The sequence below is a fragment of the Triticum aestivum genome, chromosome 7A, assembly GCF_018294505.1.
Source record: "Triticum aestivum cultivar Chinese Spring chromosome 7A, IWGSC CS RefSeq v2.1, whole genome shotgun sequence".
NCBI classification, from domain to species: Eukaryota; Viridiplantae; Streptophyta; class Magnoliopsida; order Poales; family Poaceae; genus Triticum; species Triticum aestivum.
Window position 1 is genome coordinate 606,232,011 of NC_057812.1, and position 12,752 is coordinate 606,244,762.

The 12,752-nt window shown below is 39.2% G+C and overlaps 1 protein-coding gene across 1 annotated transcript; it reads right to left on the reverse strand.

The window, feature by feature from the left end:
• Nucleotides 1-6,010: 6,010 nt before the first annotated feature.
• Nucleotides 6,011-10,281, reverse strand: LOC123153551 (AT-rich interactive domain-containing protein 5-like). Its single transcript, XM_044572628.1, has 7 exons — nucleotides 9,887-10,281; nucleotides 9,756-9,795; nucleotides 8,722-8,774; nucleotides 8,524-8,569; nucleotides 6,347-6,397; nucleotides 6,095-6,186; nucleotides 6,011-6,014 (listed from the first exon to the last, which is right to left on the reverse strand). The coding sequence occupies exons 1-7, from the start codon at nucleotides 10,279-10,281 to the stop codon at nucleotides 6,011-6,013; spliced, it is 681 nt and encodes a 226-aa protein (XP_044428563.1).
• Between the last annotated feature and the right edge of the window lie 2,471 nt (nucleotides 10,282-12,752).

A 12,752-nucleotide genomic window follows, 5' to 3' on the forward strand; every position in this document is an offset into this window, starting at 1 on the left:
GTTGATGATGTCAGAAAATGGTGCGTGGCTGACCGCCGTTATTAGGTTTGCTTGAAAATAATGCCGCAGTTTTCTTGCGGCCATAAATACCTCATAGGTGATCTTTTAGTAGTGTGGGCACCTTGTCTTGCAGGTGTGAGCACTTTGCTAACATAGTACACCGGGTGCTATACTCGTTGTACTTTTCTGACCTCCCCTCGTTACACGGCGATGACCACGCTGACCACCTGGGTGGTCGCATCAATATAGAGTAGCATTAGTATTGATTGGGCTGGGGATGTGAGTAGTGGATTTGACTGTAGTAGTCTCTTGAGGTCTGTGAATGCTTCTTTAGCTTCATTGTTCCAGTAGAACTTGTCGCCCTTTTTGAAGAGATAGTACAAGGGTAGGGCTTTCTCTCCCAATCATGAGATGAATCTGCTCAGGCTGCCACACATCTTGCAAGCTTCTACACCTCGCGTACCATCTCTGAGGGCTCGAGGTTTACTATGACTTCAATTTTTTCCGGGTTTGCTTCGATTCCCTGCTAGGATATAACGAACCCCAGGAGCTGTCCAACGGGGACCCCGAAGACGCACTTTTTAGGCTTTAACTTCATGCTGAAGTTGCGGAGATTGTCGAAGGTCTACTGGAGGTCACCGAGAAGGCCAGAGCCCTATTTGGACTTGACGGCGATGTCGTTGATGTGTACCTATGCACTAACTCCAATCTGCTTGTTTGAAGCACTTCTATATTTTCCGATGGTACATTGCTCCTACGTTCTTGAGATCGAAAGGCATGGTGACGTAGCAGAAAGTTCCATACGATGTGATGTAGCAGAAAGTTCCGTATCTAGTGGTACATAGAGTACGCGTCCAGAAAGCACAGGCGCCCGCACCCTGCTATGGAGTCGATTATCTGATCGATCCTAGGTAGCGGGAATGGGTCTTTAGGGCATGCTTTGTTGATGTCGGTGTAGTCCACGCACATGTGTTGTGTGTTGTTTTTATTCAATATACCATTACTAGGTTTGGTAACCACTCCGGGTGCACGACCTCCCTTATAAATTTGGCTGCGAGTAGACACACTATTTCTTCCCCTATTGCCATTGTATTCTTTGTGGCAAAGTGGCAGAGGGCCTGTTTTACCGGCCTTACGTCCTTGCGGACATTTAAGAAGTGTTCGGCCCTATCAGCTAGCACACCTGGTATGTCGGCGGGTTTCCAGGCGAATATGTCCCAGTTAGCTCGGAGGAAGGCAAGGAGCTCTGCCTCTTAGCTCTTTGAGAGGTCTCAACTGATTGTTGTCGTCTTGCTAGGGTCCTCCAGGTGTACTTGAAATTTCTTCATTTGTTTGGCTTGCTGGATATGGGCCTTGGCCTTGGTTTCCGTGGGAGCTCGACCTCCATTGGTCCTATCCGCTTTCTTATCTTAGCGAGCTCTACAGAGGACAAAGCAGCCTCGGCGAGCTCTACGTTGGCCTCCTTTGCCTCGTAGGATTTTTCTGAGATCCCATGTATGGTAATTGTGCCATTTGGTCCCGGCATCTTTAGCTATAAATAGGCATAGGATGGGACTGCCATGAACTTTATGTATGTGGACCTACATAGGATCACATGGTAGCCGCCATGAAAGGGGGTGACCTCAAACTGAATTACCTCACTTTGGAAGTTGCGTTCGTCTCCGAAAACGACCTCGAGCTCGATCTGCCCTAGTAGGAGGACTGGACCGCCCGGTACCACCCCGTGAAAACCCATGTCCTGACCTCCGTAGATAGGACAGTGAGATCTTCATCTTTTCTAGGGTGTTGGTGAAGATAATGTTGAGGTCGCTGCCTCCACCCACCAGGAAACGTGAGAGGCATCAACCCCCCACGACTGGATCTAATACCAGGGCATGCTTTCCTGGATGGACGATGTTATTCGGGCGATCCCCGATGTCGAATGTCACCGTCTCCTGGGACCATGCAAGGTGCTCGCTCGTGGCGCTTTCTGCCATGCAGATTGCAGGTCATGCGAGCTTCTGATTTCGTCGTGCATCCGCCGTTGTGATAATCATATTCAAAGAGGCTCGCGAGTGGGCTGACGACTTTGCGGAGCCCGTGTAGTGCTCCTTTTGCATTCCCACACGATGTGTTTAGGGCTGGGCAGATTTCTGTGTCCTTCCCTTGCTCATCGTACATGTGATGGACAAGGTGTGGGGGCAAGATGTGGAAGAGTCGCCTTGAACCGTTGACGGCCAGCTTAAAAAATCCAAACATGAAGGTCTGGCCCGGCAAGAACTCATCGGCTTCCTTTGATTCTTCGCACCGGGTTAGGTCTCCGATCAACGTCGCTCGTGCCTGGAGCACCAACTGACGGGTAAAAAATACCGCCAGATCACTCGGTAGGGTTCATCACGAGGTCGGAAGTACAGGGATGGAGTCTGCACACACAATTTACCCAAGTTCGGGCCTCCAAAGAGTAATACCCTATTTCCTGCTTCTTCTTGTTATTCATGATGAGGGGATACCTCGTGCAGAGGGTTACTATGGTGTATGGGATTGCTGTCGTGGGTTTAGATCTAAGACTAGATGATAATGCGGACCCTAGACCTCCCTTTATATAAGAAGTGGAGGTCTGGGGTTTAAATCGAGACAGATGTGATCTACGTCGCTGCCGCGCTCTAGTCTTGGAGGGCACGAAGACCATCTTTGCCTTCTAGGGCTCCCTTCTTGTCTTAGGCCTAACGGGCCCTGTGTAGCTGATGAGCCTGGGCTCCCTTATGTTGGGTACCCCGGGTACAGAACCCTGTCAACACGTTTCTCATGTTTTTATATGAAATATCACAAATATACCTATTTAAAGTTTCCAAACTATTGTGACTACTTCTCTCTGATGGCGATGGCTTGGTCAATGGTTTATTTGGATGACTGTTAATACACACGATCTTACCTAGCTCTCCTCCCCTATTGGACATGTATGTTTGATCATCTCTACAAAGCAGGAGGCCACTAAACTATAATTTGTCCAAATCTTCCAACTTGTCGCGTTGGTGCTTACTAATGAGTTAATTAATTTCAGGAATCAGTAAAGTATGCGAGTTGGTATCCTAATTCATAAAATGAATAGTGGATGTAAAATTAATCCAAAAACCTAGTTAATGGATCTTATACTCTTTATCGATTTAGGTCCAAATATTCAAGATTGTGTCTAATTACATTTGGCAATGAAGTAGGTGTTGGAGATACCCATGTCCATGGATATAAAAAGTGCGATCATCAGCATAATCACCATCCATCTGATAATTATGCAATTATTTTATCATGTGCAAGATGGAATAAATCATGTTTACATCTGTGAGGTTTAAACGCTTGGTGATATTAAGGTTTCTATTGTCTATTGTATGCCTCAATTTTACATAATAAGCATGATCATGAATTAATCTATAGGTTATGTTGATTACATATGAAACATTTTATCTTTCAGATGGGAAAGGGGTGGGATGGGCTGTGGTTAAGTAAATTCACTCTTTTTAACGTGCATGGTTAGTTTGATAATCCTCCATGGGACAATTTTTTGTTTCACTTTTTGACTCTCCTTTTTTAACCTAGACTCTCACTTTTTTAACCTAGAATATTTTTTAATGTATATGGTCGGTGAGATGGTCCTCCATGGTTAAATAAATTCACTCTTTTTAACTTAGACTCTCACTTTCCCTACTGTGATGGCAAATACCTTGGCTAAACCTACTTTGGACCATATCCCTTGGGTGGCTTCCACTAGTAGGAGCATCGCAAAAGGCTGGTATTTGTTTAAAAATTCAATGAATTAGAATGGACCGTTTATTTTTGCCTTTGATGGTCCACTAAATGAGATGGATGTGACATGATTCACTATGGTGTAAGCATGGCACACATGCAAACTATGCTTGCATGTATGTATTATCTAGAGAGAAAAGTGCACCATACTAGTATTGTTGAGGAAACCGTGAACTAGTAGCTACTTGGTTAGCTCGTGAATAGGAAATTAGTACACTACTCGGGAAGTTAATCGGCCATTTAATCGATTAATCGACCGATTTGTCAGTTTATCGGCTACTCGGTGACCCTACGAGCAGGGATTAATCGGCAAGTTAACTGGTTAATCAGTCGAATTCTTGAGTAGCTAGCACGGATCATAATTTTATGGTTACTGTGGTAATTCTAATCGACTCTATGAACCAAATAAGTGCCCATAACTAAAATAGTTCCCCACAAAAATAAAACTAAAACTCTAGCTAAATATGCGAATGTGTTTGCTTAGTGGGGTCATATTGTAACGATTATTATGGTGGTCCGCTAATCAGTAACAGCAATAATGCATTGCGAATTATGTACTATTCTGAGAATTTATGTGTCCCAAATGGAAAATAACTCACATAATAGGGAAATCTAGTTACATGCTACAAATCTTGCATTCATGCGATTGAATGCAAGCGGATGAGGCAAATAGTGAACGACAATGACACCGACAATAGTACGATGCTATAGGCATCCTTACTTACTAGCTATAAACTTGAATTTGAGTTTGAATCCCAATCGATGAAGTCCCACAATTAAAGAGTTAGTCTTTCTAAACATGTAAAAATAATCAACATTACAAACTTCTAAAACCACAAGAAACTAGCTTTAGACAATTTATGATACAAATCATAAAACCACAATAAACTAGTTTTAGATAATATACAACAATGAATAGCCGCAGAAAACTTTGTATCAATTCATAATCATATGATCCAAATCCGAATTCAGAGGGGGATTCTGCAAGACATAGGATGTTTCCCAAGTTAGCCATTTTCAAGACATGTAGTTTGTTCAACATTAATAAAAATTGAAGAGCCTACATCTAGCTACTACAACTTACTAGGCCAGCAACATGGATAAATGACTATTTGTATTAACAATACTGACTCATGTAACATACATATGAAAGCACTTTAGTTGTGCAAAAGAATGATAATCCACTCATAAATGAAGTTCACAAATATATAGTACATGCATATTAAAATATCAACCAATTTCATGCACTCATACATGTGATACTTTGTTATCTTTGTACCATAGTAGTTGTGAAGTTAAAAATGAAATAAGGAAAAAATTCTAGCATCAAGTTGCACTAGTGTCAACTGTGTAAATTAACCTAGATAGAAGTATATCAAGAATTTTAAAAGTACACTTTACACCCTACATCCTCAAACTTTGGGAGCACATTAATGATACATTCCCCTTCCAATATGTTTTCTCTTACTTAAACCAAGGAACTACTTATGCAAGATCACTTCGGCTAATGCCGAGTTTTGTGCGGTGTTTTCCCCCTCTAGGTCACTCAATATTTTTAATGCAAAAGGAAACATCACCCTTTGCCACTCTAACTTAGTCCCTCTCTCCTTGCTTCATAGGCATGGAAGAATATGGGTAGTGAAGGGAGCAAATGAGAGGAACAATATAGTTGCTCATTCGCCATGAAAGTAAGAACAACCAAGTACATCTCGATATGGGCCCTCACATGCTCATCATGTCGTAAAACAATGCATCATGCTAATTGACTTAGAATTCAAAAATGATTAACTACCGGTAGAGGGGGTGGCTTTAATTCACCATAATTGACAAAGTTGAATTGGAACCAAGAACCCCAAAATTTATTTAAAAAAATTTCCCGCGTCTAACAAGTTGAGCTGAGAGTTAGGCCATCAGTCTACCGTTACCCTCACATATGAACTCACTATTTTTCTTTACTAACGATCCAACACAAGATTTTATAGTGTTAGTTGAGACTAAAAACAATAGAGAGTTCTAAATGCTCCAAAATGATAGATTAAATGAGAACAATGGACACTTTTATATGATATTTGCACTATGTTTAAAAGAAATTAGGATGTACCTATACCATGGCGGTTTTATCTTTTAGATAATTATGATGATGACTTCTCAAATGCGCCACAAACATATAAACGCCCATACTGGCCAAGATTTGCCAAGGTTGTGTTGGGATCGATGCGAGAGGGCAAGTGAATTACCTATGAAAGGGGAAAGACATTTAGCTAATCTAATATAAAATGGTAGGACCATCATGATGTAGTTCAAGTGTTTGACATACCTTCTGGAAGCGAGTAACACCCATGGATTGTCTAGTTGTGTAGGCTCTCCAGTAATTATTAAACGACCGACGGGATCTGAAAGAACTTGAAGCTACAAAAAAACATGAATTAATAAATGTCTATAAGCAAACTCACTACTCCATATTTTACGACAAGCATGAGAAAAATGTATGGAAAATGAATAATTGATGAGTAATTAAACCACCAATGCATAACTACACCCTTATTGTGCATTTATTTAATTTCTATACCTCTTCACGCAGAAGACCAGGAACTAATGCATATACTTGATACTGATATTTCTGCAACAAAATATAGTTATTATGTTACAAAATACCCATACAATACACACTTCCAATATTTTTGTGCTCAACTTATGACACCAAAACATCCACAACTTCTAGTATCTATCTGAGATCAAGAAATGGTTTCAGATAATGTAAGAAATTCATTGGCATAGTTGATATCATAGAATGAGAACTATAGCTTAACATGTGGTGCTTACAGATATAAGAACATTTATCTTCACCCAATCAGCTCGAGATCCCATATCGATGATTGTTGAGTTACTTCTGCAAATAACAATCATTTTTAGCCAACCGCATCCACGAAAACTGAAACAATAAAGCGAGAGAAAGAATATGATATTATTCAAAAACTAATCCTATTGGTGGAATAGTTCTATGTGTTTTCTGTCTGACTTTGTGGTATGTCATGCTTCAGCGAGGGTGTATGCCGTATTTTCGATGACCCACTTTTCTATTTATTCACTGGGTTGGAATAATAACTAATTCATAATAAATTATGAGAAACAAAAAAATACTAAAATTTCATAAGGTACACTAGAAAATATGTACCAAAACAACTTTTCACTTATAAAGAAATGATATATTTTAATCTAATATACACTACAAAAATGGTATAAAAAAAACTTCGTGTTCAGAGAAGTTATGATTTCTTGAAATTATAGTTGAATATCTTTATTTTTCATAGTATTCCTATATTAATAGAGATAGATAGCTAAAATTAATATTATTATTATTATTTACATGTATTCTTATTCTTTTCTTGAGTATTTATCAAGTAATGAAATGGTGTGAAGAGGAATGTAGCAAAAAAGCTAAGTTTTCATGTGAATAAAAGGTGCATAAATGGAACTTACTTGTAAATAAACAAGGCTAGTAACAAAAACATAAATGTGAAAAATGTTATGTTCAATGGTTTTTGGAGATATTTAAAAGAAGAGATTTACTGTATATTATCAACTCCGTGTTGTAAGTCTTTATCATCTTCAATGGTTGACACCGTTTTCCTCTTCAGTGAAACTATAAAAATCCAATTGAAAATATATAATAACATAAATGAGGGTAATCAATAAATTCAAGAAAAATACCAATCCTTTAGGAGTTTCATCTTTCTCCAAGTAAAGTATCCCCTTGAAATTAGAAACTTACCATTTCGTGGCGATCTCTGATAATGACATCTTTGGATTGCAAGAGTTGCAGACTCCCTTTGAAATCTTCCAAGAACACTTGTCTCACTCATCTGTAAAATAAAATTATAGTTCGCATTCAGGATCTTGGTGCCACATTTAAAATTGCATGTCTTTTGTATTTAAGATGTATACATTATCATCCTATCAACACTATGTTCAATATATTTCATGATTTCAAATGCAAACTTAATTTTCAATTAATTTGAATCTTTTTTGTTAAATTATCTACCAACTGAGTCATATTTACTTTATTTCCTTATTTAATAGCATATGTTATGCTTGTAATGTCGCACCTCTATTCCCAAAGCATTTTGCTTTGTCGAGGTAGATGGAATGGCCTTGAACCTACATGTGTCACTGTTTTCCATCTCATATTTAAGGAGTACCTACAGGGGGAACAATAAATGTATCTCAAATGGAGGTTAATTAAAAGAATAGTCAACTATTCTTGATGCTCTCATAATATAATTAAAAATATATTCTACTTCAATTTATCTAACCATGAGACACCACTTCCTTTTATAGGATGCTCATGATCCAGTCCACATATTACTACCACATACTCCCTCTCTAAACTAATATAAGACCGTTTAGATCACTAAAGTAGTAATGTAAACGCTCTTATATTAGTTTATGGAGGGAGTATATATCTAAATTATTTAGCATAAAATTATTCTAATTTCACTATATTGGTTGTAAAGACTAGACTACAAGCCATAAAGCCATATTGACAACTTTGTGAAACTTAAGAAAAGTCGAATTAATTTTAGTTGGTAAAGGCTCATTTTACAAGACACATAGAATATTTTAACTAAGTTTTGTATTCCACTGTTTAGCTTGGGACCCATCAGGTCATCAACCATTGCATGAATGAACCACAAGAAGACCACAACTAAAAAATATATAGAAGGGCGGGCAGAATATAAGAAGCACCTTCTTGTAGAAGTTATGAAAGGACCATGAAACATTTGTGCATGTCCTACAAAAATATGATTGTCAAAACACATAAAACCAAGAAGGAAAATAAGATCATATGCCAATTTACTCAAGTTCATGTCATTGAACAATTTAATACGAGGTTCATAAATGAAAATTCCATCAAAATTCTTCCAGGAGAAGTGGAATTCGTACTTTGGTGGTTCAAAAGACTCTCCCACTTGGCGCCACTTTCTGCTTAATGTTACCTATTGGTGCAATTTGTTAGTAATTAAGTATGTGCTGGACATTGGATAAATATTGCAAAAACGTATTATAATAAAATATAGAGAATCACATTGTCTAATACATACAAAAATGTATTGTATATCACATTTAATTTGGTGGCTCGAAGAGTACTAACTTGTATCCCTTTCTGAGGGAAAGTGAGCATGTCATCATTTTTCTCAAAGAAACCCAATTTGCGAGTGGTGCACTAATCTATGTTTGGGTGTAAAATGTTGATGGAAATATTTTGGATAGCTATCTTTTCCATCTTCTTAATTTGGAGTTCTCTTGAAGAACATTTTGGGTACAAAATTCAATGTTAACTTAGTTTTTTCAACAAATTGTTAGTGATTATGGTTTCCCCACCGATTGTTAGCATCAAGAGCAGTGTCTTACCACAATCTCAATCATTTTACTAAAATATACAAAAAAGCCAAGGAGGTTCATTAAATAATGAATGAATATTTTATTTATGGCAAGATACAGAACTTGGTCCAAAAAATGAACCATACATGAAATAGATTGCATATAAAAAGAGTTATAATATCATTATGGTACATGTGAGTATGAATATACCACTCTTTACCTTTTTTGGGTAGAATTTGATTCGTTTCAAATAAGTAAAATACTTGAAGAAACCCAAATGATGTTATGATTGTTTAACAATGGTCACAAATATGGTAGTTGGACTAATTAAACACACAACACACTAAAACAAATAATGAATGAATCTATATTTTTTGGTTGTTTTGCATAATTATGAAAATGAAAAGGGATAAAATTTCACCAAAATGGTGGTTCGTAGTTTATAGGATATATTCAGTTGCTTGGGATATAAGATGTGTCCAATTGAGATGTGCTAATGTAGAAAAACATATCTAGATGTAAATACATAGGGTGAAAGGGAATCAAATTCATAGCTCATGTTATATAGAGGGATGTAAACATCAGAGAATGATCACCTGTTTATACCGACCCAATTTCTTCACCTTTCTCCACAACCTACAAAAATATAGTCAATATCAAGTTAGTAGGTTCAATATGCTCATAGAACCTTGTATCATTAAGGAATTAAAAATTATGTAGTACTTAATTAAGGTAATTCAACCCTTCTCCATAGAACTTTGGGGGCCTGAATTCCATTGAATTATCCTTGTGGAATCGTTCAAGTTCATTCATGAAATTATCCTGCTCTTCCTTAGTACCAGAGTCCTCATCACTATGGGCGTTGTCAAACATCAGTGAATGGTTTGAGATCTTTAACAACGAACTTCCCTCCTCATCTTTCCTAAATGGTGCAGGTTGAAGATGATTTTGATCATTCATATCCTCTAATGAGATACCATTTCCACTCTCCCCTCCCCCCTCGACATCTAGTACTTTGGTGTTTCCTAGAATCTGTATGCGATCAATCGAACATACGGACTCACCCAATCCGTTCCTGCCCTTACTGGATTTCCCCTCTTCTATGCCCACACTATCATCCATGGGTAGATCCGTGGTTTTTTCCACCTTACGTTCTACCTGTAAGAAAGGCGCATCATCGCCTTCAACTTGTGACATAGTTTTGTTTAGATCCATGAAATCCTAGACCTTTCACTTGAATAGCTTAGATCTAATACATCAGCACCCAAAACCCTTCCTTTTAATCTGAAATCACAACTCGTGTGTTAAACAAAAGGCATGTTATTCTACTGAAACTAGGAAAATACCAAAATATGGGCGCTAGATCTCAACCTGAGAAGATGGTCCTTGATACTTGGTATGCTGAGGTCGAAGACGATGTCGTGAGGCGGCGCAGTGTAGTGGGAAAACCTAATGGGAAATTTTAGAGGGGGTGACTCTGAACAGAATCGGGGTTGGTAGAACCACCCATTTGGGTTTCTTTCTTTTTTAACTCTTCTGAATTGTGATATGCAAATAATAAATTTTACCTTTAATACCCCCCATAATCTATATAAGTGCTTGGCAATAGGTTATTGCTATTTTTAGATAGATGCCCCAGGGTTTTTTATTTTGGTAGCATGAGCTAAGAGACATTTTATTTGCTGGTGTCCTGGCTAAGGGTCCTCTCACCATGTTGACACCTGGCTTGGTGGGTTGGGCTGAGGACCCTTGTCGATTTTGTCATGGGCTACTTCGGGCAGCCCATGACATATACAAGGAAGATCCAGAAGACTTGGCGCACATGACAAGATGTTGGATTCGTGGAGGAATCGACCTTGTCGTATGTAGCCGACTAGGATTTTGTACCCTAGGACCCCCTATATCCTATATAAACCGATGGGACAAGCTAGTAGACATAAATTTACCTGTACTTTATACACAATCCAAGGCAATAAAAACAAGCATGGTTTGGTTTTTTATCTCTTCGGAGAGCCAGAACCTAGGTAAATCTTTTATCTCTAGTAACATCGTCCCAAGATGCCTAGCTTAGGACACCCTGCTAGGATATCCGCCATATTTAGCTCCATTTGTGGTGTCCCATGCAGGTCCTGCTAGGTGATCGTCACGGTTCGATGGGACTCATGATCAACACTCAGGTCAGCACCAACACAATCTTAGTGTCGAACCAGATGTTCATCCTTGGTGGCGTGACACTCGTTGCCAACTCAAGTGGCCTCCTCGTCCAGGTCAAATCCTTTACTCCGGGCCAGACTGTTAGGTTTGGTAGTATGGAGTTACACAATGGACTCTGTGGAGAGCTAACCTTCTCAGGCTTGGTTTCGTGCCAGTCTGAGGAGCAGCACTAGTTGCTCTCTTCAGACCCAATTTTAGATCAGGCCGAGGATGGGCGTGATAAACCTTTAACGAGATCAGTGTCAAATTGGATCCCAAACCCACTCCCCCAATGTGGTATTTCGGATCAAGCTTTGGCGGAGGGCGTGAACTTTGTTCCGGGATTGATGTCGAATCAGATACTAAAGTCGCTTCCCATGGTTCCATTTTAGATGAAGCCATGGAGGAGTGTGAGAAATTCTTCCTGCTTGTGATATTAGATTGGATCAAGGAAATCGTCAAACCGGAGTTCCTAATCTCGGTGTCAGATCAGATCGAGGAGCTCCCTGTGGGAGTCGAGTTTGTTCACCTGCCCACCACTCATCTAATTGCTATCGGCGAAGATCTTACTGTCATCCACGAAGGTACAACTGGTACGTATCCAACGTACCTATAACTTATGAAAGTATTCATGCCATGTTTACAACAATTTTATATGGTTTTGGTATTATTTGAATGTAACTAACCCGGACAGACGCTGTTTTTAGCACAACTACCGTGGTGTTGTTTTTTGTGCAGAAATAAAAGTTCTTGGAATTGGATAAAACTTTTTGGAGATATTTATGTAACAAATGAAGAATATTGGAGCAAAGAACCACTTGAGGGGGGGGTCTGCTGCCCACTAGGCACCAGGGCGCGCCACCCCCCTCTAGCATGCCCTGGTGGGTAGTGGGCCCCTCGAGACCTATCTCAGCGTGAGACCGACGCCAAAAAATTCTATCAATACAGAAACCCCTAGAAATAACCCTAAATGAGAAGTTCCACTGCCGCAAGCCTCTATAGCCAAGAAAAACCAATCTAGACCGTGTTCCGGCACCCTGCCGGAGAGGAAATCACCACCGGAGGCCATCTTCATCATCCCGGCGGCCACCATGATGAGGAGGAAGTAGTCCAACCTCAGGGCTGAGGATTTGTACTAGTAGCTATGTGTTTGATCTCTCTCTCTCTCTCTCTCTCGTGTTCTTGATTTGGCACGATTGTGATGTATCGCGAGCTTTATTAATATAGTTGGATCATATGGTGTTTCTCCCTCTCTATATTGTTGTGATGAATTGAGTTTTCCCTTTGAGATTTCGTTATTATCGGATTGAATTCTTTTATGGATTTGAGAGCACTTGATGTATGTTTTGACACTCAACTCATGGATTCCCGAGGTGGCATTGGGGTAATCTATGCATAGG